Source organism: Monodelphis domestica, chromosome 6, assembly GCF_027887165.1.
Source record: "Monodelphis domestica isolate mMonDom1 chromosome 6, mMonDom1.pri, whole genome shotgun sequence".
Classification (NCBI taxonomy): domain Eukaryota; kingdom Metazoa; phylum Chordata; class Mammalia; order Didelphimorphia; family Didelphidae; genus Monodelphis; species Monodelphis domestica.
This window is the reverse complement of record NC_077232.1, coordinates 2,419,048-2,446,976: the sequence shown is the minus strand read 5'-3', so window position 1 is coordinate 2,446,976 and position 27,929 is coordinate 2,419,048. Positions and strand designations below refer to the sequence as shown.

General features: G+C 45.9%; 1 protein-coding gene across 7 annotated transcripts; it reads right to left on the bottom strand.

Moving 5' to 3' along the window:
* Nucleotides 1-68: 68 nt before the first annotated feature.
* LOC100017854 (actin-3-like) lies at nt 69-27,433 on the bottom strand. 7 transcript variants are annotated; one of them, XM_056801143.1, is made up of 9 exons: nt 27,278-27,433; nt 26,163-26,302; nt 20,512-20,640; nt 15,355-15,465; nt 12,644-12,728; nt 11,144-11,305; nt 9,731-9,940; nt 2,947-3,128; nt 69-328 (listed from the first exon to the last, which is right to left on the bottom strand). In XM_056801143.1, exons 1-9 carry the CDS (start codon nt 27,405-27,407, stop codon nt 185-187), a joined length of 1,293 nt encoding a protein of 430 aa, XP_056657121.1. In that variant the 5' UTR covers nt 27,408-27,433; the 3' UTR covers nt 69-184. The 7 variants fall into 7 exon arrangements, 6 of the variants coding, with proteins under 6 accessions (XP_056657121.1, XP_007497839.1, XP_056657125.1 ...); XM_007497777.3 differs by having other exon boundaries at nt 9,758-9,940; XM_056801147.1 differs by lacking the exon at nt 27,278-27,433 and adding an exon at nt 26,860-27,203.
* Nucleotides 27,434-27,929: the final 496 nt, after the last annotated feature.

The following is a 27,929-nucleotide window of genomic DNA, read 5'->3' as shown; positions in this document are numbered from 1 at the left end:
ATTATTATCTCTAACATTTGCCTCAAAGAAGATTCAAGGTTGAACCTTCAGAAATAAGGTCAACAGAATGGGTGTTGGCACCCCAGACTTTTATTGAGGGCTACCTCAGGAGGAGAAGTTTGGAGTTGGAAGCAAGATAGAATGGCCTGGTGTGTGTGTGGGGGGCGGGGGGGTAGGACCAAGCTCAGAAGCATCTACGATGGATGATGGTAGCGCCAATGTCCTGATATTCATAATCATAGATCCACATATGTTGAAAAGAATTCAGACCAGTCAGGATGGAGCCACCACACCAGGAAGAGAACCAGCATTCTGAAGGCACGATCACCTGAAGGAAGGAACCATGGAAAAAGAGTTCCTAGGAAGGAACTAAAGCCGTGTGGTGGAGTGGGAGCAGGGTGGAATTCAGAGTCAGGAAAGACCTTGCTCAAACTCTTACTGGCTGCGTAGCCTTGTGCAAGTCACTCTCTTGAGTTTTCCTCATACTTTTACTATGATCTCAAAAGGCTGTTATAAATATAGTACAAGGTTAAGAATACTGACTGTGGGATCAGAGGAAGGGATTCAAGACCTGCCTCTGGCACTTACTGCAATATCATGGGTGAGTCAAAACCATCCTGAGCCTCAGTTTAACTGTGTGGGGCTTTGCTTAAGCTCTCCTGGTTTATGAGCTAGTACAGGAGCATAGACGACCATTTTATCAGATAGGGGCACTGAGGCAGAGGAGTCTGTGACTTTCTCAAGGTCATACATTGAGCCCTCCTGATTTTGCATAAGGAGCATCCCCAGTGCCTATAGGAACTTAACAGGCTTATAAACCTGACTGAGTGAATGATCTCCTTAAAGATGATGGGCTGGAGTTCATCGTTGCTCACCAGGACTCTGGACAGGGAATGTATTTTCCTGGAAAGTAAAGGCATTCATAGATCATAGGACTTAGAGCATATATTCATATTTCCATGCCTTGGCACCCAGGAAGCCCATAATAAATGTCTTCAATGCATTCCCTAGAAAAGACTTTCTATTTTCACCCCTCTCAAAAAAGGAGGCTAAGTCCCAGAGAGAGAAAGAGGGTCTCCCACACTCAAAATAAGAAGTAGAGTTGGGTTTTGAACACAAGCTCTTTAGCTTCTCCATTGTCTTTTCAATAATATGAATCCCACAAGTAAGCTTGATATTTCAGCTGTGATCAGAGACAGACCTCAGAGCCCTTTAGGATTTCCTTATTGCTGAATGCTCTTTTCCCATCTTAGGGGAAACCGTTATTACTGTGAATTGTCATGTGGTAGTGCTACTTCCTATTGGCCTTAGAGCCACAATCACAGGTCTTCTCAAGTAGACTCCTGCCTATATGTGGCCCCAACAAGGCCTTATCATCACCATGAAACCCATTTCATTTCCATGTTTCTCTAGGCAACCACAAGATAACTCCCTATCTAGCTAGAAACAGGAGAGAAGTGGGGTGTCCAGGACATGTGGGTGGTAGAGAGAAGCAACTTGGGAAATGATGGATTTTTTCCTGTAATTATGATTGAAACAATGCTGAAACAATTAAACTTTTATCAGCTGCAAATTTTCAAGGGGAGAGAGGGCTGGACTTCTACCCCTGGCTGTCTGGACCACCAGCAAGCAACTCAAGCTCGTGTCTTGTTGGGAAAGGGTCCAACCTTAGAGGCATGTCCTCTAGTGTAGGGGGGCAAAGCTCTGGAGGTAGCCATAGTTCAGCTAAAGTCAGACATGTAGCCTATACCACCTGAGGTTTCAATTCCCTCCTTTTCCTCCCCATCTGCTGAAACTGTATGTTCCTACAAAATCTGAGGTATGCATTCAATGTGAATCTGGGTTAGATAGTTACACATTGACATATTGATTTATTAGCCTATAGAAAACTCTGTCTAGATTCGATAAGGTAAACCAAATCCTTTGTATCAAATTTGTAAATCATTTACCTTCACTGGGTAAATGGAAACTTGTGCAAAATCCCCAGCTTGCTTTTCCCCCATATAAAAAAGATGTAATTTCCAATAAAGTGCTTCTGGTTGCTGCTCTCAGTGCCTCAAGCCCTCCAGACCCCCAATTGAATCTGTCCTTGATGCCTTTGGGGAACGCTAACTGATTCTGTCGAGCTGGTCCTTGGTAGGCTTGACACTCTAGCCCTTCCTGCCTGCCCTGTTATTGATAATGCTGAACCCCTGAGGTTCATCTCAATTTTCTTGTGCTTCTTTCTGCCTTTCCCTCCTCATTTCCATATTTCCATATCAGATTCCACAATAATCTTACAAAGTGAAGAGGGGGAGATTTTTTTCCTCTTCTAAACAGAGAAGTGATGATGCTATTAGGCATGCATGCTTGCTTTCCATAACTAGGGCCCTTGGTTACACAGGAGGGTACTTCTTGGTGGGGGAAAAGTTATTTGAAGTGGCAAGTATGTTTGGAAAAATCACAAAAATAAGCTTCAATGAAGTAGTCTTGAAAAAAGGAGAAAAAAGATATAAAGCTCCCCATGATCTAAAAGATGGTTTTATCCATATTTCACTACTGAAGAAATGGATCCTCAGAAATGACTTACTGAGATCATATAGTGAGTTAGGAGGAGAACTCCAATGGGAAGACAGCTCCATGTTCCAACCTCTGCTGTGCTGTAAATAATCAGCAGCAGAAAAAAAGCCGAGGGGCCAAGAGGAGGAAAAATCAGTTATTGAATTATGAAATCAAACAACCATTCATGTTCTCTCAAAGCCCGCCAGAAGCTTGTTCAAAGGACTATCCTATGCAGTCTGCAGGCTGCTGAGAAGGGTCATTGTTTCTCGCTGTCAGACCATGGACCAAGAATCACCTGATGTTTCTAGCAGGTCTTAGCAGTAGAACTCTCTGTCCTAACTGCAAGAGCTGCCAGGCTCAGGACCACTGAGTGGGAAGGACCCACCTCCTTCAGGAATAAACTACCTTAATATTAGTCAGTTGATGCTCCTGGGCCTGGAGCTCCTTTACCATCCGTCGTTCCATGCCTGGGAATGCCATGCTGCCTCCACAAAGGATGGTGTTCATTTTGAATATCTTCCTTAGAACTGGGTCACAGTTCATAATGAGTTCGTGTATGCTTTTGTGAAGACCCGGACATGTGAAATCTGGGAGGAAAACAGAGAGGGGATGGCTTAGCATTTGTCTCTTAGCAAAGCTGAACGCACCACCACCGTTACTGAAAGAGCAGACCTGAGGACAGCTGCTTCAGCACCATGGCTAGGGCCAATGGCCAAGCCCAGGGGACAAACTATTGGGCACACTTTGCTGCTGGTGATACTGCTCAAGTCTGATGGAACTATTTCAAGAGGGAGGAAGGGCTGTTTCCAGGAGGTGAGAATTATCCAGCTGGGCTGCCTTCTGGGGCCCCAGGCTATTTGGATTGTTCCCCAACTAAGTCAAGCATGAGTAAACCCACTCGGGTCAGAAAGTTCTGGGTGAGAGTGCTTGTTTCCCAAAGAGAAATGTACCTGATATGGGTCTGTCAGTCAGTCAACACACACTTATTGAGGATACAAAGAAAAGCAAAAGACAGGCCCCCTGTTCTCAAGGAGCTAAGTCTGAATGGGGGAGACAACATGCAATCGGCTACATACAAATAAACTTTAGACATGATAAATCAGAGATATTCAAAAGAGGGAAAGCTCCTAACCTTCATGGAGGAATCGGGAAAGATTTCTAAAAGAAAGTGGGATTTTAATATATTTCTGAGCTTCCCTTGATGCACAGACAAGCAGGGAGATAGGGAAAAGCACCCTCTAGCTCTCCATTCCCTGCTCAGGTATTATGTATGATATAGCAATTCCTGTGCCACCCTAACCCCCATGTGCCCATGTGAGAAATGTGTTTATTTGCCAATCAAGGTTGAGGCTGTGACAATAAGCCTGTAGCAAAACAACTTGGGATAGAATTCTTATAAAATGTTCTGTTCTATCACATGACAAGCATACAGAACACAGTAGAGAGGGAACTGACCCCTGCCAACCCTCAGTAGCTCTTTTCTACCTGCCACTCCCTCCCCACCAATGACTACCATTATAAATTCTGAAACCCAAAGACACAAAAGAGAGCCTTAATGTAGCCTGAGTAATCAGAGCAGAGGTGTGTGTGTGTGTGTGTGTGTGTGTGTGTGTGTGTGTGTGTGTCTCGGAAGGCAGAGCTATGCTCCTGAAAGTGGGGTCAGGTGTCAAGTGTGGAGCCACAAGTAGAAAAAGTTCATGTTGTAGTCTGAATATCTCCACCTCACCCCTAAATTTTCCCCACATCTGAAATATTCTCGTTAATTGTCTTTTTGAGTTAAGGCACACAGATTGTTGTTAAAATTCCATGGTTTTCCGAGCTTTTTTGGTTATTGACACCTTAGAATGAATTCTTTTCCCAGGGATGCATGCTCAGAGGTTCTGCAACACAGGCAGGAAAAAGTATAAAAGGAATAGATCTGGAAAAGCACGGATGGGAGTGGAGAAGCAGAGCGAAGGCATTGGTTCCCCTTTTAACAGGATCTTTAAACAAATGGCTGAGGAATGGAACGCCCGTGGTTTATCTAGATTTTTGCAAAGCTTTTGAAAAAACATTTCAAACTATTTTTTTTTCTGATGGAGAGATGGATTACATCAATCAGATAGTCTCAAAACTAATTGGCTGACTAGACTCAAAGAGGTGTTGTTAATAATTCAATGGTAACATGGCAGGAGGTCTCCAGTGGCATACTTTAAAAATCTCTATTTGGTCCTGTGTTAATGAATATTTTTGTTAATTATTTGGATGAAGGCATAAAAGTTTGCATTATCATTCATCATAATATGATTTATCACCATTTATCTGCTCAGCAAGTTTTCAGATGCCACCAAGCTGGGAAGGGTAACTACCATAGTAGATTACAGTCAGGAATCAAAAGGATCTTGAAGGATTTGGAGTAAAGAAACAGGCACTTATTAAAAACCTTCTAGGGGTCATGCATTGTACTAAGTGTTTTGCAAATATTATCTCATTTGAGCCCCATGACAACTCCGAAAAGTTATCACCACCTTTTTGCAGTTAACTAAACTAAGGTAAGTGACATGCCCAGGGTCATACAGCAAGTAAGTGTCTGAGGCTGCATTTGAACTCAGGTCTTCTAGACTCCAGGACCACTTCTCTATCCACTATACCACTTAAACACATGATAGATTAGAGTATTGCCCTGATTCTAATAAAGCAAAGGCACTTGGGATAAATGTGAAATCTTGCATTTTGGGTACCAAAAAAATCAACTTTATAAGTATGAAATGGAGACTGTAGTTAGACAGCAGTTATGAAAAAAAAATCTAGGATCACAAGCTCAATATGAGTCTTCCATGTATTGGGATTGCCAAAAAAGGTCTTGTGTTCTTGGGAGACATTAAGAAGGGCATAGTCTCCAGAAATATTGAAATGGTAGGTCCTCTCCTCCCTTCTGCCTCATCAGATCTCATCTGGAGTATCGAGGTCAGATCAGGGAGCCATGGTTTAAAATGAACATTGATTAGGTAGAAGGCTGACCAGAGAAGGACATTTTTTTTTTGCTCAGGTATATCTGACTCTTTTTGGCCTCATGTGAGGTTTTCTTGGTAATGCTACTGAAGTGGCTTGCCATTTCCTTCTTTGGCTCATTTTATAGGTGAGGAAACTGAGTACAATAGGCTGGAGTAACTTGTCCAGGGTTACACACCTAGTAGGTGTCTGAGGCCAGATTCAAACTCAAGTTTTCATAACTATAGGGTCAGGGCTCTATCTAGTGAGCAACCTAGTTGGCACCTATAGTGATAGTCCATATCATATGAATATTCATTCAATAAACTTGGCATGATTAGTCTTGGGAAGAGAAGATTGTGTGTGGTAGTGATGTGGGGAAGACTAAAAAGTTGTCTTCAAGTTTTTGAAGGGAGGGCTTAGCCTTGTTAGGAGAAGGGGGACAAAACCAAGAGTAATGGGTGGCTGTTATAAGGAGGCCAATTAAGCTTCGACCCTGGTCTCTGATGGACTGGCTGAGAGACAATAAAACAGTCTCAGGGGTTCTGTTGCTTATCTACACTTTGCTCTATCTCTCAAAAAGTTCTTTGGGATTGAAAAGCCAAGAGAAATTGAAGAAACCAGATTATTTTTAAAAATTCCATCACTGCATTAGGATTGGAGGTAGCCCATGATAATGGAAAGAACATTCATTGCCTTTGGAGTCTGGGTTGGAATCCAGCTCTGTTACCTACTGGTTACATGATCTTGGGCAGGTTGCTTTACCTCTAAGGCCTCCACTATTTTCACATGGAGAAAGGGAGGGCAGGGAAGGAGAAGACCAGATGATCCATTGCTCTGCTCCTATGATCTCTACCCACACCTAGCAGAATCTTCCTCTGCCTATTTTTACCAGCTCAGTTCTTAGGCTTTCCTTCAAGCCCCATCTATTTAAGAGCCCCAATTTCTGCCATCATTCAGATAGTACTTGAAACCTCAGCTCTTTAAATTAAAAAGATTTTGTACAAACAAAACCAATGCAACCAAAATTAGAAGGGAAGCAACAAATTGAGAAAAAATCTTCATAAAAAAACCTCTGACAAAAGTCTAATTACTCAAATTTATAAAGAGCTAAATTAATTGTACAAAAAATCAAGCCATTCCCCAATTGATGAGTGGGCAAGGAACGTGAATAGGTAATTTTCAGATAAAGAAATCAAAACTATCAATAAGCACATGAAAAAGTGTTCTAAATCTCTTATAATCAAAGAAATGCAAATGAAAACAACTCTGAGGTACTACCTCACACCTAGCAGATTGGCTAAGATGATAGAAAAGGAAAGTAATGAATGATGTGACAAAATTGGGATACTAATGCATTGCTGTTGGAATTGTGAATTGGTCCAACTGTTATGGAGGGCAATTTGGAACTATGCCCAAAGGGCACTAAAAGACTGTCTGCCCTTTGATACAGCCATAGCACTGCTGAATCAAAGAAATAATAAGGGAAAAAGACATGTACAAGAATATTCATAGCTGTGCTCTTTGTAGTGGCAAAAAATTGGAAAATTGAGAGGATGCCCTTCAATTGGGGAATGGCTGTACACATTGTGGTATATGTTGGTGATGGAATACTGTTGTGCTCAAAGGAATGAACTGGAAGGACTTTATGTGAACTGGAAAGACCTCCAGGAACTGATGCAGAGTGAAAGGAGCAGAACCAGGAGAACATTTTACACAGGGACTGATACACTGTGGCATAATCAAATGCAATGGACTTTGCCATTTGAGGCAATGCAGTGATCCTGAACAACTCAGAGGGATTTACAAGAAAGAACACTATCCACATTCAGAGGAAACTCTGTGGGAGTAAAAATACCTAAGAAAAACAACTGCTTGAATACATGGGTCAAGGGGATATGATTGGGGATGTAGACTCTAAATGATAACCCTAGTACAAACATCAACAACATGGAAATAGGTTTTGATCAAGGACACACATGTAAAAATCCAGTGGAATTGTGAGTAGGCTACGGGAAGGGCAGGGGAAGGGGAGGGAAAGAATATGATTCTTGTAACCATGGGAAAATGTTCTGAATTGACTAATTAAATAAAAATTTCAAAAATAAAAAAAAAAGAGTCTCAGCTCCCCCCGGGGCCCCTTCCATGACTACCAGAATTAGAAAAGCAGAAAGTATTTCCAACCTCTTTCTCTCTTGACACCCAACTCTCATCTATTCCTGTGCCATAATCAGACGTGCAAAGTCATGGGGTGTTCTAGCCCCAGAGGGCTCTCATCCAACCCACAGCTGAACCAGGATCCTTGTTCAAATGGCTATGCAACCTCTGCTTGAATACCTCCACTGAAAGGGACTCACTATCTTTCAAGGAAGCCTGTTTCATGTTGGGATGTTCTAATTGGCAGTGACTTTGTCTTTATAGCTAATTCTGCCTTTGTGATACTTTTCTTGGCTTCTGTTCTGCCCTCTTGATATGGCCAAGCAGAACAAGGCTAAATCTTCATCCACATGCCAGCTCAGTGGGTATTTGAAGTCAGATAACCATTCTCTCTCTCTGTCTCTCTGTTTCTCTCTCTGTGTGTCTCTGTCTCTCTCTGTCTCTCTGTCTCTCCATCTCTGTCTCTCTCTGTCTCTCTGTCTCTCTGTCAGTCTCTGTCTCTCTCTGTGTCTCTCCCTCTCTCTCTCTCTCTCTCTCTCTCTCTCTCTCTCTCTCTCTCTCTCTCTCTCTCTCTCTCTCTCTCTCTCTCTCTCCTTCCCCTCTGTCACTTTCTCTCCTCTGTTTCTTCTCTTTCTTCCTTCCTTCTTTTCCTCTTCCTCTGTCTCTCTGTTTCCCTCTCCACCTCTGTTTCTCTCTGCTCTCGTGAGTTCCATTCTATGCATTCCTGGATGTCTGTGGCCAGCTCTAACCATTTTGAGCTCTGGACCACTCTCACCAGAGCTGTTTGCTAGTCATTTCAAGCTGGGTGCCCCCTGGGCCTCACAAACTCGCCCTGTCCCAAACTGAGCTCCTGATCTCCTCCCCACCTTGCCTTCTTCCCCTCTTCTCCACCACTTCCAGACCATCCTCACAGACATCCTTCTTTGGAATCTTGGAATTCTTTATTTTTCTCTTGCTCCAACTCCTATAGTCTAATCAGCTGTTGGGTTTTATCCGTTGTGCCACCAAGGCATCAATCTCTCCTGTCCATCCCTCCTCACCACTGCCCAAGCCCAGGCCCTCAGCTCCACTAGCTTGCCTGCCATCACTGTGCTGGCTTCCTAACCCACCTCCCTGCTTTCTGGTGTCTCCACACTCGGATCCTGGACGTTTCCAAGATCCAGGCCTGACTGGCACTCCTCTGCTCAAGGGGTCCCTCTAGGGGCTTCCAGGTGCTTTTAGTATAACACAAACTCATTTTGCCTTTGGATTTTACAACTCTGGCTCTGGCCTTCCTTCCCAGGCTTTCCCCTTTTCTTCATCCCTCTCATTGCACAGACGCTGGCCTTGGTGCTGCTCTTCTCCCTCACTAGTCAGTTTCTTACTTCCTTGACGTCACAGGCTGTCTCCCGGCTTTCCCCTGAGCTGGGCTGCTGGCACTGTTCCCTCAGAGTGCTGTCCCTAAGGACAGGCTTTCCTGTCCCTCCATCCCAGATGAGCCCCTGGAATTCCTCGTGGCCTCCCAAAGTCAGCTTCCACAGGACGCCTTTCCTGCCCTCCTCCCTCCCCAATGAAGCTTATCCATGTATGGACTCTGGACACCCACCCTGGCTGACTGCCCCGAGGCCGGAACAGCCATCACTGCCTTTCCCGGGGCCTGCATCCTGCATCCTGCATCCTAGGAAGCCCTTTGAAGCTCTTACTTTGTGCGTATTCTGATACGACTCTGCAGGCTTCGCCAGGCGGCCTGCCCAATGGACCGAGGCCACGAGGCTGGCCTCTGAGAGGCTCCTCCAGGCAAGACGGAGTCTCTCGTGTCCACGTGACCAGGCTGCTTGACAAAGTGCCTAGCACAGGGCAGGCACTGAATAAGTGACTGAACCAGCAGCATCCCCACCCCCACCCCGAAAAGCCTTCAAGTCCCCTCCTCGTTCTGGCTGTGGCCACCCCACCCACGTCATCTCTCCCTGCTGGACCCCACAATCCCCACTGCCTGCTTTAGGACATCCCAGAGCCATGCATGGCTACCACAGGCATGTGTGTGCATGTGTGTGCACACACGTGTGAGGACATGTTCATTTACCAGCCTGTCTGTCTCTGGTGGACATACTTAGCAAGGAGGGCTGGAAGAAAGCCTCAGGAACTCGGTACCTCTCCTCCTTCACGGAAATGATGCGGCCGTCAGGGAGCGTGAAGGTCTCCGCTGTGGCATCTTCTGAAAACATCTCATCGAAGAAGTCCAAAGCCACGTAGCACAGCTTCTCCTTGATGGCTCTCACTAAGTTCAGTTCAACTGGGGGAAGAGAAGACCCAGGATGGGAACTGCCTGTTTCAGAGCCGGGATGGGGGAGGGCCAGGAGGACCCCTTTCTCATGTCATTTCCTTTAGAAAACCCCCCACCTTCCACTAGATTCAATATGATATAGTGGTTCTAAGGCAGAAGAGCAGTAAAGGTGAGGCCAAGTGACTTGCCCAGGGTCACCCAGCTGGGAAGTATCTGAAGTCAAATTTGAACCCAGGACTTCCCATCTCCGGGCCTGGCTCTCCATCCCCTGAGCCACCCAGCTGCCCTCATAGCCCCCTTTATATGACAGAAATGCTCCCCCCCCCCCCAATATATAAGCCACTCCTTGAGGCTTTTTCTTTTCCGGTGATCTCTTTATCCTCAGCTCTGGGCATGCATCCATCCAGCCTTTCAGGTATCCAGGGAGCACCCGCTGTGCCCCAGGGCCCGTGCTGGGGGGAAGCCGGGTGTGGGGAAGGGGCTGGGGGGGGCACACAGAAGTGACTATGGAGACACCCCCCCCCCCCCGCCCGGGATCTCAGCAGATGGGGCAGCAGATCAGACCCGAGGACAGCCCAAACCTTTGCTGGCCGGGGAGGGGGTGCATCCACTGTAAATGGACTTCCGGAAGGAGGCGGCCCTGGGCTGAGCTTGGAGGGGGTGGGGAAGAGAGCTACGGGGGGCAGGAGGCGGGACATGGTGTGTGGAAATGGCTTCTGGTAAAGGCGGCCACGCGGAGGGCCGCCAGGAGGGAGCCTGGTGGAAATCTCCTCGGAAAGGCCGGCCGGAGCAGGCTCGGAAGGGCTTTCACTGCCAGCCAGAAGAGTTTGTACTTGGTGCTCGTGGCACCAGAGAGCCACTGACAGACGTTTCTTGTGTGTGTGTGCACGTGTGCATGCGTGTTCGTGTGTGCATGCGTGTGTGCAAGTGCCATGTGTGTACACGTGTGAGTGTGCCTGCATGCGTGTGTGCAAGTGCAGGTGTATGCAAGTGTGCTGTGTGTGCCCCTGGGAAGATCAGTCTGGCACTAGATGGGGCGGTTATGGGAGACGGGCTCTGGGCAAAGTGGCCGTCGGAGAAGGGGTGGCACAGTTCCAGGGAGACGGAATGAGGGCCCAGGCTGGGCACACGTTTAAGCCACGCTTGCCGCAATGAGGGGAAGGTCTGTGGGCGGCCCCTGGCCCGCTGCCTGACGGGGCTGTGCCGCCTCACCCATGGTGCACAGCGAGTAGCCCTTGTTGACGAGGCTCTTCATGAGGGCCATAGAGAGGTCGTGGCCGGCCACCTCCATGGTCATGATGGAGTCGGGCAGGATGTCGCCGCCCTCGATGGGCACGCCGTACGTCATCTGATCTCCGGAGTTCACGATGAGTCCTGGAAGAGGAGGAGGCCCAGGTGAGCCCCGGCGAAGCCAGAGCAGCGTCCGCCGCTCTCTTCAGCGGAGCTGAGCGGGGAAAACTGGGGGGGTGGGGGGGAGATGTGGACCAAAGGCAGAGGGGCGGGGCTCCAGAGACACCGCCTACCGGGGAAGCCGGCCCTCACTCCCTCCGGAGCCTTGAGGCCCTTCCGAGCTTGGACGACCCTTGGAACATGGGTATGGGACGGCCATGAAATCTTAAGAGAGCCGGAGACCTCGGGAGGGGAGTGACCGGAGCGGCCGCTGGCCTGGAGCGGAGGCCCAGAGCCGGGCACAACTCAGAACCCAGAAAAGGCGAGGATGGGAATGGGAGCTGGAGGAGAGCCTGGAGGGTCCCCCACCCCCCCCCCCTTCTGCGCTGGGATGCCAGAGGCAGACCAGACCTAATTTTTCTGGGAAGGCGATTGTCCAGCCTCAAGACTGGCTCCCTCCCAAGCGGGCGGGTCCTTTTGCTCGAAAGAAGCCAAAGCCCAGGTCTAGTGGGTGTCGGGACAGGATCGGATTTTGGCCTGAAGCTCAAAGTGGGGCCCCTTCAGCCAGGTTCGGAGAGAGAGGCCGCCATCTCCCCGGGAATTCCAAAGAGGCATTCGTGTATAGAGAGCACCGGATCAGAGGGACGAGGCCTGGCGAGCCCTGCCTCAGGTTGGGTAACCTCTGACCAGTGTGGGCCTTTCACCGATGGAGGGCTGGAAAGAACCTTAGAGATTGCCAAGACGAAAACAAGACCAAAGGTCAGAGTGGCCCAGCGGAGCCTCAGCTTCCTCACGTGTAGAATAAGAGGAATAATCCTGGCACTACCCAGGCTGAGGAAACCTGTGCAGATGGGCATTGCCCATTGGCTGGCAGCTCTCTAGCAGGTTCCACGCCCCACCCCCCCTCTGATCAGCAGAAGGCTATAAACTAGCAAAGCGGGGATGGACCTTAGAACTGGCATGGTGGGAGTGGGAGGAAACAGGACCTAAAAGGTGGCCTGGCAGGCAATGGAGCCTGGAGAGCCCTTAGAATGTAGCACATGAGGTGGGAGGAATCTGAGACCAATAGAGGAGGGCGAGGCTGGGGAGAACCTTAGAATGCAGAGTCTGAAGGGGTCCCGGAATACAGAACGGCAGAGCTAAGCAGGACTTCAGAGCATGGAAAGAGACTGCCAGCAAGGAGGGAGGCCTTAGAGGAGCTCCTCATGCGACCCCCTTTGGTAAGAATGGGGCATTCTATAGCCTGGGCAGATTTTGGTTCTGACGGACACATTTGGGAAAACTAATTTCAAGGCAAAACAGAATGGAGATGCCAGCACTCACCAGATGTCCGGCCTGAAGAAAACAGTGACAAGATGTCCTGGATTGCTACGTATAAGGCAGGAACTCTAAAGGATTCAAACATGACCTGCAAGAGAGTCAGTGGTCAGGAAGGGCCACTATTGAGGGCCAGAGGGAAAAAGTAGGGAGAAGGCAGTGCCCCGTCTATCAGTCACATAAGCAATATCTACTTACATGGTCCTGGGGTGTCATTGCCGGAAGAGACCCCGGGCCACTGAATCTCCATCTGGGGCACTTGAACCTCTCCACCTCAAGGGATCCCCAACTTCTTTCAAAGCACTGCCCAAATCCTACTGGAGGCCTTTCTTATTCCCCTCCTCATGCCCACTCCCAATCTAGGGCCCCAGGCCCCCTGCAGCCCCCTGAGGCCATGTATCCGACCCCCACCACACTTCTGGAAGGGACATCTCTTTCATTGGTGGTCAGTGAGAGGAGCACCGCATGTGGCAGTGCCTCAAAGCGTGGCATCACTCACATACAGAACTATTTCCAGTGACATAATCCTTTGAGTGGTGTAAACCTTAAAATTTCTCAGACTTATGAATGTTGGAAATTTCCCCATTGGGGAATCTTCTACTTAAAAAAATTCCCTAGCAGATGGTGAGAACTCTACTTGAGTGTGGGGGCTCCTTGCCTTGGGAATATCCCTACTCCACCCTACTTAGGACTGCTTTATGACAGAGAGCTCCTTGAGAACAATGAAAAGTACTTTGATCCATGCTTATGGAAAGGACAGGAAGTTCTTTGAGTCATGCCTGTTTTTAAAATTGATACAATGGGATGCTAAGTGCCTATAAAGGTGGGGCAACTTGTAAACTACTTAAACCTAAAAGGGTGATAACTTATTCAGAGGTTTTTTCTTAATGAAATTTGTCGACACAGCAGCATTTTTTTCTGACTTACTAAAGAGATTAAAACTACTCAGCTGTGAATTCAAAATGGGCGGTCCTTTAGAAACAGCTACAGTGACTGGTAGATGTAAGGACTTAGGGGAGGTGACAGAGAAAATTTTGCCCTTAAAAATAAGAGCTTGGGTCTCATTCAGGGATCTCGATTTCTGATTCTCATTCTGGAGGATCTCATTCTGAGAGACTCATTTCCTTGAGGACTGATGCTTGAGGGCTCTTTCCTTGGAGATAGATCTCTTTGAGGAGAAGTGCTCTTGGAGGAAATCTCATTCTGAAGGAGAGCTCCTTGAGGAGCTCCTCTGAGGGGCTCTGTCCCTCTGGGGTAGGAGCTCTGGAGGCTCTTGAGAGAGGCCCTTTGAAACAATCTCTGGCTGGAAGACTCTTTGAGGAAGGATGCTGGCCTGGTGTCACTAGTATCCTTGTTTAGTCAGACCTTGTGGTGAGTGTTAAAAAACTGACTGATTTCTCTTTTAAGACTCAGGTCTAGGCCATATTGGCTTGAGGCCCTTCATACTTATTCCTTTCTTTCTCTTTCTTTCTTTGATTACTCATTGTATTGTTAATTAAAATCTCAATAAAACCCAATTGAGTTGGGTATTTGAATAATTGGGAATATTTCCCTGGCGACCACCTTATATTTGATTTTAAAAACCCAAGACACTGTAGTGAAACATATTTCTGTGGTCAAATTTACTCACCCTCTCTTATATCTATCACAATTTATTTTAACTGTGATATTTTAATCACTACAGTTTAAGACATCAACCATTTTAAATCTCACAGTGGCACCTTGGAGGCTGCTCAATGGAAGACGTCAGCATTGGTGAGTGGTGATCTGGGGGAGGGGATTCCGCACTGTGTATACTGCTGCCCAGTTAGGGTTAGGGTTAGGGTTAGGATTAGAGTTAGGGTTAGGGTTAGGGTTAGGGTTAGGATAGAAACGTATTTAGGGTTAGGGTTATGTTCTTATAGTCCGGCCCTCCAATGGTCTGAGGGACAGTGAACTGGCCCCCTGTGTAAAAAGATTGGGGACCCCGGCACTAGTGCTCTCTCTCTCTCAATTACTTTGCAGCCTTCCTTTGCATTTATCTCAGACCCATGTTCTCTTGAAGATAGACTAGAAGTTCTCTAAGACAGGAATGTTTTATCTTTGCATTTCTAGCCCTTAGAGCAGTACCTGGACCAAATGTTCATTGAATTGCTTTGAACAGAAATCTCTTCTCCAAAACCAACAAGCAGCCATTAAACCTTTGCTTGCAAACTTCCAATAAGAGGAGACAGCCCATTGCTCTTTTACAGAGGAAACGGATGCCTCGGGTACCAAGTTGGCAAATAGCATCATGGGTAGGATTGGGAGATATCACAACCTCCAACAAGAGGTTGTTCAGGGTGCTGGGCAATGTATACTGTCCTTAAACACTTCCCTCATTTCCCAACACACACACACACACACACACACACACACACACACACACACACACACACACGCTCCGAATTCGTGAGAGGCTAAATCAGGATTACAATGTATTTAAGCTGTGAATGATGTTTGACTCCTTGACCCACAGGGACACACCCACACCAATAACAGGGACCCAGAAGGAATCTTAGAACACAATCAGAACTGGAAGGATTACTAGAACTCAGAACATCAGAACTTGGAAGAACCTTAGAATGTAAAAGAGAGTGTCAGAGTTAGGAAGGCTGTAAGAACAGAGAGTGCTGGCACAGGAGGGTTTAGAAGCTGGCATTCTTGCCTTTCCTTCTCTCTCCTCCCACCTTGCTTACCTCTATCAATTTCTCTTTATTGGCTTTTGGAGTAAAGAGGTGTTCTGTCACCAGAAGAGGATGTTTTTCTGGGTCTACATGGAGCACATTGTAGAAGGAGTGATGCCAGATCTTAGGAGAAAAAAGAACTTGGTGTGATTCCTCTCCTATCCAGAACAGCAGTCATTTACCATGACCTCATCTGGGGATTCACACAAGATTCTGCTTCTGTAATACGTCCCTCCTGCCTGCTCTCTCTCTCTCTTTTTTTAATTAAACAAAATGTCTTTCCCTTCCAGCCTTCCACTTCGATTAGGGGTAAATGAAAGGGAGACTAAGTTCCTTGAAACAGTTATGCATAGTGGAGCAAAAGAAACTCCCTCATTGGCTCATCTCACTGGGCTCCCTTTCTCTTTTGGGCTTTCCTTTCTCTTGGGAGGTAGATACGCTTCCTCATTGATCATCTTCAGCTGTGGATGGTTCTACCTGGTTCTCACAGCTTTCAAAGTAATTTGTCTCAACAGAGAAGTTACTGTGTAAACTGTTCTGGTTCTGCTCATTTCATCCATCATCCATTCCCACAAGTCTTTGGAATTGTTCATTTTTGTTCATCTTGATGCTCCAGGATACATGGTTCTGGTTCTGCCCATTTTGCCTTGCATCAGTTCACACAAGTCTACATACATATAAGTTTCTCTGAAACCATCCCCTCATCACCTCCTACATTCTTAGACCATGACTGATTGAGTCATTCCTCAATTGTTGCTCCTCCTTCTGGCTTCCTTTTTTTTTCCTACCCAGAAGAAAAGTCACTATAAATGTTGTTGATCTCCTTTGAGAATGAGTCTATCAGCCATATACCTAAGTCACAGGTTAGCCATTGTTGGGCACCTTTTTGTATATAATTCTAAATTAGTTTCCAGAATGTTTTTCTTCCTTCACTGGTAGACAACTATGTGAAAAATATTAGAAATGTATGTACTGGTAGGGAAATCTTTTTGAGTTGTTGAAATCATGTGAATGTGTTACCTTGGGCAAGTGCTCTACAGAGGCCTCAATTTCTTCTCCTATAAGTTAAAGGGGAGAACTCAGTAGTGTTTGAGGTCCCCTCCAGATGACATTCTAGAGTAGTGATGGGCAACCTTTTGAGCTTGGTGTGTCAGAATTCACCAAAAAACCAAGCATAACTTGTATGGTGTGTCACTTCATGAAAATAACCATAATTTCATGATATTTTTAGTTCAAATAACAAAAATGCATAATTTTAATATATAACTGTATTTAATAAACCAAAAACTAATTATTTAACTTACCTGCTTAGTGACTTCTTTGTTCATCTGTCAGTCAGTTTCTTTTGTTGGTCTTGATATACTTAACTTGTATGGGGTGCCATGAACTAAGATAAATGAGGGGGAGGGGGAATTCTTTAACTAACCTGTCTATTTGTGACTTTTTTGTTGCTGAATTTCATTGGCTAAATCTTCAATTGAAGGTCAGTATTTTGTACACTTCCAGCCCAAGCAAGTGCTACTAACTTCATCTGTCAATCTGCTTCTTTTGTTGGTTTTGATTAATGCTGAGAATAAGGTCTCACAAAAATATGTAGAGGGAAAAAATGTGAGCAAAGCCATTGCTATATTTTTCAGGGTGCTAAAAGTGTCTGGTAATTGGTTCCAGGCACTCCAAATTTCCTGTTCATAATAGCACTCCTCTTGATTCTCCAAGCGGCACCTTTCTAGATTCTCAAGCTTTGACCTCAAGTCAACAAACACCTGAGCCCAGATGCTATCTTGAAATTCTGCAAGTTGCATCTTCAAATCATCAATTTGCATCCATCGGAAACCATTTAATTCCAAACTACTGTAGACTACTACATCAGGATACTTAATTATTTTCATGGTCTCTTCTAGGCTTCTAAATTGATTAAACTTATCATTGAACTGGTCAAGTAACAATTCTAAAACATGTTGGTACTTTATATGCAAGGGTTCCATTTCATTTTGTACAGCTGCACTGGCCTTCTCAAAATACTTTGTAACTCAAAGAAAATACTTATAAGTTTTAATTTCTATATCTTGCTTGAAAATTTTAAGTTTTTCAAAAGCTTTTATGTATCCAAACATAACATCAATATTTTTGCCAAAACTTGTAACTTTTAAGTTCAATTCATTAATATGAACAGAGAGATCTGAAAAAACATCAGGGTGATGACCCACTTATCATCATTGAGATGAGGAAAGTTTACCAGATCCTTATCTTCAAGAAATACATTAATTTCTTCAAAGCACTCCACAAAGCACTCAAGAACTTTGCCTTGGCTTAGCCATCTTACATTATTGTACATCAGCAGTCCACTGTAGGCGGAATCAACCTCCAGTAAAATTGCAGAACATTCTCACTTGTGAAGGGGGAGAGCAGCTATTAAATTAACTTTTTGTATGAACTGACATGAAGTTTAAATTGGTGAATCCTGCCTTGGCACATAAAGCCTCCGGATGGATAATATAATGAAAAGGCTGTCCAACAGATGTCCAACAGCTTCCTTAAACAATTTGACAAATACAACTTTTTTCCCCATCATGTTTGGTGCCTCATCTGTCGTCATTGACACAACTTTAGAGATATCAATGCTTAGGTCATGGAATGTTTGTATAACAACCTTACATATTTCGTTTCCTGATGTCCTTGTTGGCATTGATACTAACTTTATCAACTCTTCTCTCATTGTTAGACCAGCAGAATATCAACCAATAATGGCCAACTGAGCATGTGATGTGACATCAGTAGTTTCATCAAGAGAGATCAAAAAATATTTACAATGACTTATGTCTCTCTTTAATTGATGTTGTATGTTTGTGTTTAGAATCATTATTTGGTCTTTTATGATATATCTATTGAGTGGCAACTCAGATATTCTCTTAATAATTGCATCTTTATTCTGCATATTGTGAAATAGAACTGGTGTACCTCTTAGGAGAGTTTCTTTAATAATTTTCTCCCTCCCTGACTGCTTTTCCATGATGAGCTAGGGAGTGAGCAATGCTCAAACTTGCAGATGTTAAATTTGTAGAGCCTTTTACACATTTAAGGATGAAATTAGATTGGTTCTTATAAAGGTGTAGCTGCCTGGAAATGTATTCCATCCTTTCATCCTCACTTTTTTTCAAGTGCTGAGAATGATTAATTTCAAAATGTCTATTTATATTCCATGTTCTGCTTACTATGGTTTCAGTACATAGAATGCAAAATGATCTGCCATTTTTTTTCTATAATGCCATACATCTCGGTCCATGTCTCTTGAAAGGGTTGGCTACTGCTACATTAGTAATGGAAATAAAAGAATGTAATTTCTCTTGAGGTTTGTTTACCTTTTGAAGTATTTAAAATTATTACTGCAAGTAAAGTAGTTATTAACTGCTCTGCTTTTGGTAGAGAGAAACCTTCAGCAGATATCTGGATAACTCCTTTACTTAACCTTGGCTTTTATTTTTGGGGTTCTCCATGGGGGGCAGTGACAGATGATAGAATTATAGATAGTCGGTTAGCCCTGCAGGCAATTAGGGGTTAACTAGTCTAACTGACCACAAGATGGCACAAGGAAAGGGCAGGGTCAATAAGCAGAAATAGGGGTGAAGTCTGCATTATGCTGCAAGATGGCATTCCTTATATAAATTAAGATGGCTGCCACTATTTCTGATGGTGGGAAACAGCACCCATAGCACATAGAGGCTCTCGCCTCTCCCAGCCTCCCCCTCACTTATCTCAGTAAGGATGGTTAAATAGAAATCCACGACACCTCAGAACAGTAGATTGGATGATGGTTGCTGTGGTTATGTGGTTGCTGGTAATGGCAATCACAGGGCTCCAGAGATGCGTCCCTGCCGTATCTCGCTGTTCCCTGCTCTGCTGGTCGGAAGTGAGGTCAAAGATCCCCTAATGGCCTAACTGGAAGTCCCAGAACTAGACACTTTATGGCGGATGAAATTGCCTTCTTAGCATGTGGCCCCAGACTTCTCTGTATGTGGCCGTGTGTCATAAAAATGGCTGTGTGTCAGTACTGACATGTGTGTCATAGGTTCACCATCACGGTTCTAGAGCTAAGTGGTGCTCTGGATAGAGCACTGGGCTTGGAGTTTTTGCCTCGGGAACTTACTCACTGTGTTACTTAACTTTGGCCTGCCTCAGTTTCTTCAACTGTAAAACAGAGACAGTATGGCACTGGGTTGTTGTGAGGATTAAAGGAGATATCTGTAAAGTGCTTAGCACAGTGCCTGCCACATAGTAGGTGCTTGATTAGAAAAGGCTTATTCCCACCCCTCCTCCCCCTTCTGCAGGTCTAATTCTATCATGGCCACAAGGAGATACCTATCATGTGGCACCTAGTCTACCAGGACAGTCATATCTCATCTCTGGAGCATCATAAGGCTTAGTAAGTCCCTGGGAGGGAATAAATGTTTGCCTTTTCGCTATTCCTACTTTGTGCAGGAAGGCTCAGAGAGGATGCTTGAGTTAGTCACTGCCATTGTAGGCTGAGGGGGACAGTCCTGTTTTCTTGTTGAGATGGAGACCTTGGGATTGACCCCTGGTGCTCAGCCTTCGTGGAATGAAGGATTTCCTCCTTGACCATGATGGGTCTGACCAGAGGCAGTAATACGTGCTTGCTGTTGGCTGGACTTGGCCTTCCCCCTCCTGGTTCTGTGACTGGGCTACTCACTCTTTTCAAAGTTTAGCTCCAATGCTGAATCCCAAACAAGGCCTTTCCTGAACCTCCCCCCAAATTCTTTTGGATTGACTCTGCATAGATTTTGATTTCCTTTTCTATGGACTTGGTGTGTCCTTGAAGGCAAGGCCCATCTCATTTTTATCTTTTGATCCCTAGCACCTGGTAGAGTGCTTGGCATACAGTAGGGACTTCATAAATGTTTATTGATTGAATAGAATTAGAGAAGAAAACCTAGTAGGCTGAAGTGTCCAGTTGAACCGTCTTCGTGGACAGGATTCCTTTCTTATTTAGTCCTGGGGTACAACTTTCTGAACATGGCCTAACAAACCTCCTCTCTTAAAGGACTTCTTCCCTGGACATGGAAGTAGCTGTTCTGGTGATTATACTGAGCTGACTGGTCCCAAGAGCAGCCATCCTGCCAGTTTCCCACCTCCATCCCCTGGCCATACACTGACCTTTTCCATGTCGTCCCAGTTGACAATGATTCCATGTTCAATGGGATATTTCACAAGGAGATTTGCCCACTTTTCGATGACTTCGTTGCCAATGAAGGTATCCCTTAAATCCATTCCAGATTTTATATTCTGTAAAAGGTAGGTGGCAATTTGTCATTGGCTGGACTTGTTGTATCATACATAATAGGAGGACAGCCTGTTCTCATCTGTGGGAGCTTTACAGAAGGGCATTCAGGGAGGAGGGCAAGGCTGAATTTAGGTTTCTTTTTTCTTTTCGTTTTCTTTCTTTTTCAAGTTCTTTCTACATTTTTTCCATGGTTCCATAATTCGTGTTTTCTCCCTCCCTGCTCCCAGAGTGGACAAGCAATTCCACTGGGTTATACATCTATATATTATCACTCGAACCCAATTCCAGATTATTCATTTTTGTAAAAGAGCAGCCCTTTAAAGCCAAAACTCTAAGTAACCCCCTATAAACAAGCAATAAAGTACATGTTTTCTTCTGGATTTCTACTCCCACATGAACATCTGTTTCTTTCAGCCACCACTTCTGGATTTGCCCTACATTAATTACTCTTAATAACTCCCCTCAGAGGTAGTCAAGGATGGTTATTTCTATTCTGTATGTCAAGCATCTCGGAGTCCCAGGACATGAGGCCCATTTCCCCCCAGTGACCCCAGTCATGCTTCATCTTTCTCACCCTTGTCAGAAGTCGATAACTAAGGGTCCACCTAAGACAAAGATCTGAGTGCCCTCGTCAGAGGTCAATAGCTCAGGGTCTGTCTAAGACAAGGTCTGAGTGCCCTTGCCTTCACCCTCTTTATGCTTAGCATAGCAAAACATGTTATTGCTGATTTGACCATTCTATGAACCCAGATGACGGTCGGAGCCATATCTGCTACACTTTCTCTTTGATGTTTCTCCAAGGATTGTTTTTACTTTCTGTGGTTTTTGCCTTTAATAGATATATATATAACCAGCTTGCATTAAACTGTACTCATTTGCCATAAATGCTTATGAGGTCCTTTTGATCCCCCTGGCCTTGTCTTTTCCCTCCCTCTTACCTAAGGAACTCCTGGCCCCAGTTCTGCCCCCCAGAGGAGCATTTACAATCCTATCCACACGTATCTCCCTGCTCTCAGCTCTTTGGCTCTGAACCCCAGTCCTATGTTCTTCGCTGTGGTAGGGGCTGGCCTCAAGTCAAGCAAGGCCCCATGACTGGATGACTGGATACCCTTTCCCAGGCACCAATAGCTAGGAACAGAGAAGTGAGAATTCCAGCTCAATACAGGAGGTTGCCAGGAGGGCAGAAGATGGGGAATGCTATGTGCCCTGCTCTCATGGGCCTCAAGACTCAAGGCAAATGACTTAACTTGCATCACTGTGTCCCTGGACTCAACTAAGCAGCCAGGAATAGGATCTGTGTTTAAGAAACAAGAAAACATGGACAGAGGAGAGCCTTGTTTTTGGAGCCTGAAGAGCCGTTGTCTCAGGTCTACTGATACCCAGTGACCCCAAACACATCATGTGGAAAGAGGAAACCTATCCAGACTTTAAAGCATCCTTGAAGGAATACAAGCCCATGTGCTGTGGTGCTACACGAATCCTCATTAAGGATACCTCCAGGGACAAAAGTTTTGCAGGCATACCCTGGCCCCCAGGAGCACACTCCTGCAACGGTGATGATGGTCTCCTCCTTTGAAAAATGAGGATAATAATGGGCCATCCAGGTGGCTCAGTAGATAGAACACCAGGCCTGGAGATGGTAGGGCCTGGGTGTCAATCTGACCGGCTGAGTGTGACCCTGGGCAAGTCACAACCCCCACTGCCTAGCCCTTACCACTCTTCTGCCTTAGAATCAACATTCAGTATCAATTTTTAGATAGAAAGGAAGAGTTTTTCAAAAAAGAGAATAATCAGAACCCCTGGCTGAGTGTTAACACATAAGAAACTCACATGGGTTGTGATGGTGCTTAGTAAACATAAAGCCCCAAACAGTGCAACCTAGGATAAATTCATTGTGATTAATTTTTATTGTTGTCTTCAGATAGAGAATCGTAGAATTTCACAGCTAGAAAGAACTTGGGGCCATATAGAACAAGCTACAGCTGACCAAGGATCCCTTCAGGGACACAGATCCCATACCAGGGGCTCATCAGCTCCTGCTTGAAGACCTCCAGGGATGGGAAGCTCACTACCTCCCAAAGCAGGCTCCTGATGTATTTGGGGAGCCACCATCCTTAGGGAATCCAGATTCTATTTGCCTCTGAACAGCTTCCATCCAAATTTCCCAGTGGTGCCTTCCAGGCCAAGCAGAACAAACCTCCTCAATCAAAGGTAGTTATCTCACCTCCTTTTGTCTTCACTACTCCAAGCTATGTATTTCCTCATTCCTTCAACTATATACATGTCAATGTGTATATCGGTATATACATACATTCATAACCCCACCAGGCCTCATTTCTATTCCTCAGATCCAGTAGCATATAGTAGCTGATGAGGAACATCTAGGTTCAAGGCCACCCTTTGACCTATGATGGTGGGTCCCATTGTGTGAATGACCTGGCTTCCTTGGACCTGTTTGCTCATCACAGAAGGAGAAATCAGAGTCTATGCCTGTAAAGTCCCTTCAGTGAGCTCCATCTCTGGGATTCACTCACCATCCGAAATATCCATCACTAAGAGCAAGGAAAGGGGCTCTTGCTTGTGCTCGCCCTTTGCTGCCTCCTTGTCCAGATGCTGGCTGAGGGATGGCGGAAAGGGGGGCGGTGCTTGTGGATAGAATCTGGGCCATATTTACATAGCTGTCTGAAGGAGATGCAATCCTAGGACAAACACAAGCACTCCGGGACTCTACACAGCTCTGCTTTCTCGCTACCTACATAGCGAACTTCCATCAGATGCCAAGTCTTACCTATTTTACCTCCATGACTTCACTTCCATTCATCTTCTTCAGGACCTAAGGACCCCCTTCTTTTCTCTGGACTCTTACAAGAGCCTCCCAACTGGACTCCTCAGCATCGGGGAGGGGGGCTCCTCTCTCTGATCCATCCTCTGCATAGCTGCAAAAGTGAGACCCCTAAAGTACATCCCAAGCAAGACATTTCTCAGCTCAAAAATGTCTGGGCATTTCTTTCCACTGGCTTCAGAGATCAAGAACCCAATTGTCTGTTTGACATTGAAAAATCTTTAGTGGCTCTGACTGAGGGAGAGGGAAAGAAAGGAAGGGAGGGAGGAAGGAAGGGAGGGAGGAAGGAAGGAAGGAAGGAAGGAAGGAAGGAAGGAAGGAAGGAAGGAAGGAAGGAAGGAAGGAAGGAAGGAAGGAAGGAAGGAAGGAAGGAAGGAAGGAGGGAAGGAAGGAAGGAAGGAGGGAAGGAAGGAAGGAAGGAAGGAAGGAAGGAAGGAAGGAAGGAGGGAAGGAAGGAAGGAAGGAGGGAAGGAAGGAAGGAAGGAAGGAAGGAAGGAAGGAAGGAAGGAAGGAAGGAGGGAAGGAAGGAAGGAAGGAGGGAAGGAAGGAAGGAAGGAAGGAAGGAAGGAAGGAAGGAAGGAAGGAAGGAAGGAAGGAAGGAAGGAAGGAAGGAAGGAAGGGAGAGAGGGAGAGAGGGAGGGAGGGAAGGAGGGAGGAAGAAAGGGAGGGAGGGAGGAAGAAAGGAAAGGAGGGAGGAAGAAAGGAAGGGAGGAAGGAAGGGAGGAAGGAAGGAAGGAAGGAAGGAAGGAAGGAAGGAAGGAAGGAAGGAAGGAAGGAAGGGAGGGAGGGAGGAGGGAAGGAAGGAAGGAAGGAAGGAAGGAAGGAAGGAAGGAAGGAAGGAAGGAAGGAAGGAAGGAAGGAAGGAAGGAAGGAAGGAAGGAGGGAAGGAAGGAAGGAAGGAAGGAAGGAAGGAAGGAAGGAAGGAAGGAAGGAAGGGAGGGAGGAAGGAAGGGAAGAAGAAAGGAAGCATTTTCTAATTTCTCTTAATTCTAGCACTTGTCCTAAATTATTTACTATTTATCCTGTCTATATAGCTTATTTGTACATAGTTGCTTATTGTCTGTCCTAATAGATTGGGAGTCCCTTGAGAGAAGGGACTGTTTTTTTGCCTTTCTTTGCATCCCAGAAACTAGTCCAGTGCTTGGCACATCATAGGCACTTACTAAGTGCTGATTAACTGAGTGCCTGGCAGGGCAGCCAATGAAATGTGTGCTGTCCTAGGCTTCATGGAGGGAAAGGTCCAGAACTCAGGGCTGGGAGGGGACTGTCCCATAACACTGTCCCAGGACCGATGGTGTGTCTGTCTGGAGGCCTACAAGCAGCTGCTTTCCCAGGGGTCCTGGAGGCCAGTTGGATATTGGCTTTCAGCGTAGTCTGGGCTCGGGGGTCTCCGAGGCCCACCCCGGGATCTTGGGTCTCCGGGAACAGCAAACTCGCTGCCCTTTGGCAGATCAGTGAGGTGATGGTCCTGTTCGATCCCTTCTTAGAACCTGGACTCTTTCTCAGCAGAGAGAAGGCCAGGAGGCAAAACCAGACCAGTCTTGGTGGCTGCATGAGGTCCTCCACAACGAAGGAGAAACCAGGGATGCCAAGAGTATGACCAATGGATCCCTGTGAATCATCAGGCTCAGGGAATGTGTGTACACACGTGTGTGCCTGTGTGCATATGTGTTTGTGTGTATGTTTGGTGGGAGAGGGGGCAGCTTAACCTCCATGTTGGGACTTCCAAAAAGGGAGTCTAGATGCTTCTTCAATGTATTTCCAATTCGGAAAAAACCCACTCTTGAAAAGGTCTTGTCAACTAAGCGTCTAGACTGCCCATGGCCTGGGGCTGTTGGGGACCAGCCTGGGTTATCTTCTGGGCTGACTCAGGGCTCCTCTGCCCTCGAAGGAAGCTGAGAACAAAACTTGGTCCAATGCCCAGTGATCTCCGTGCTGACTTGCTTTGTGGGCCACTGGGGACATTTTTGAGGAGCACTTCCCAAAGCCTCCTTCTCTGATGTACAGGAACACAGAATTTAGTGCTGAGATGACCATACGAAGGCCAGTCCAATTCTATCGTTTTGCAGATGGGCAAACTAAGGCCCAGAAAGACTGTGAAATACTCCAGGTCATTCAACTAGTAGCAATTAGGGGTTACCACAGTGTATGGGCTACTGAACCTGGAGTCAGGAAGTCCAGAGTTCAAATCTACCCTCAGATACTTAATAGCTATGTGTCCCTGGGCAAGCCATTTAATCATTTCCTGCCTCCGTTTTCTCAGCTGCAAAATGGGGATAATAATTACATCTACCTCCCCAAACTGAATGAGAAAACAGTTGTAAAGTGCTTAGCCCAGAGCCTGGACACATAGTACATGTTATCTAAGTGCTGGTGATTATTATTGTTGCTATCATGATCTAAGTTAGGAACACGGATGACCTAAGAGGAAGATGGTGCCCTGAACACAGTACTAGGAAAGTTTGGAAGAGCCTAGGGGGAAAGAGAATGAACAAAAAGAACAGTACCAACAAGGCTGAGTCCACTCTAACCTGAGGCACCATCTCAGTCTTGGACATCATTCAGAACTCCTGGCTCAGCTTTCTTCCATGTGTGTGATCTTCTATGGACACTTGCCTTGGCCTGGGACAATCCCAAGGGACTCCACAGAGATGATAGCCACTCATCTTAGGGGACACTAACCTGCCATCTGTAGTGCCCAATGGCACTGGGGAAGACAAATCGGGGGCTGTATTCTCCGCCATATCCCACTTTGAAGTATCTGGAACCACCATCAAATATAACAGGCAACGATTCTCCGAGTTCTATCAACTTTTCTTCAGCTATAGAAAAGAGACAACATTGTCCTGGGTCCAGTCTTAAGGCCTCTGGGTCCTCGGCAAAGAGGAAAAGATTAAAGGGTCTCAGAGACCCGGAGGGAGGATCATTCCGTGGGTCCCTGGGAAGTCTAACCCATTCTCCCACCCATAACCAGATTTCGGAAGGCAGTTGCTAAATAGAAACTGAGCCCCACTGGAATTGTGCTCCTTTCCAATCAGGGCAGGTCACCCAGCCCCCTATAGTCCAATTCCATCCACTCAGGCACCCAGGCAGGTGTCAGAACTGGCATCTTGGCTCCTGACTCTCTTTCTCCTACTTCTCAATTTCTCCCATGATTTGTTTGGAGCTTCCCAAGCATTTTTAACCATGTTCACAGTGACTCTCACTGCTTTCTGACTGCCCTAGGAATCCTTGGGCCCTGATTTGGCAGGCCTGTCTGTATTATGACCATCTCTGACCTTGGAGGTCTTTGGACCTCACTTCTGGCTAACTCACTAGGCTGAGACAGCTCGGGCCTGAACTGATCAGATGGGGCCTCCTTTGGCTGATTTCTGTTCACCTCCAGACACTTTCCTGGTCAAGGTTGGGTGGTGGAAAGACTCCTAGATTGGAAGTCCTAGAACTTAGCTTCAGTTTGGCTTTGCTGCCCATGATGAGGGTCAGTCTCTTTCTTTCCCTACGCCTTAGTTTCTGACCCTGTAAAATGAGGTGATCATTGGACTAGGTAATCTCTAAAGATCAGCCTCATCCTGACATTCCACATTCCTTGTTCTAAGGACCCTCTCGAATTCAGATCCAGTGAGCTGGCTATATTTGCAGGCTGGACTTATAGTAGATTTGCTCATCTCCTTAGACTCTCGAGTAGCCTGAGCCAGTTTTCACTGGACCTCGGTTTTAGGAAATGGTTATCCTTGGACCGGTCCACAGACAAGAACATCAGTTGCTTTATCTCTTTATCTAGGGCTCCTAGAACTGACTTGATGATTCACTCGATGTCTTGTAACTGACTTCTGAGAGAGTTGGTCTTCTCAGACCAACAATTTCTGTGATTTCTTCATCGCTGTTCTCTTCTGACTCCCTTAAAAAAGCGACTGAACTTTCTTCCATGGTATCAAGATCATTTGGAATGAGCCATGGTTGGGGTATTGTGTTCTCATAAAGGGATGACCTCAGGGGTTGCTGAGATGGTTATCCTTGTACTTAATGGCCTTGGCTTGTTAGAGGCTGTTTGATTCTGATTCTCCTCCTCCTTTTCTTCCTCTACTTCCTCTTCCTCTTTCTTCCTTTTTCTTTCTTCCTTCCTGCCCTCTTTTTCTTTCGGTCTTTTCTTTCAGTCTCTTTTTTCCTTTCTTTCTCTTTCTTTTTCTCTCCTCCCCCTTCCTCTCTTTCTTCTTCAACAGCCTTCAACAGTCTCTGCCCTCAAGTAGCTCCCAGGCTACTAGGAAAGGCAATAAGCAACTAACTACACATGAACAAGCTATATAAGGATAAATTGGAGGCAGTCTTGGAGGGAAGACACTCGCAATAAGGAGAAAGAAATGTGTGAAAGAGGAAAGCTTTGGAAACTTGAAAATGTCATGGAAACGGAAGTAATTCTTGTCCGGAGTGGTTTGCAGCTTCCCATGCATG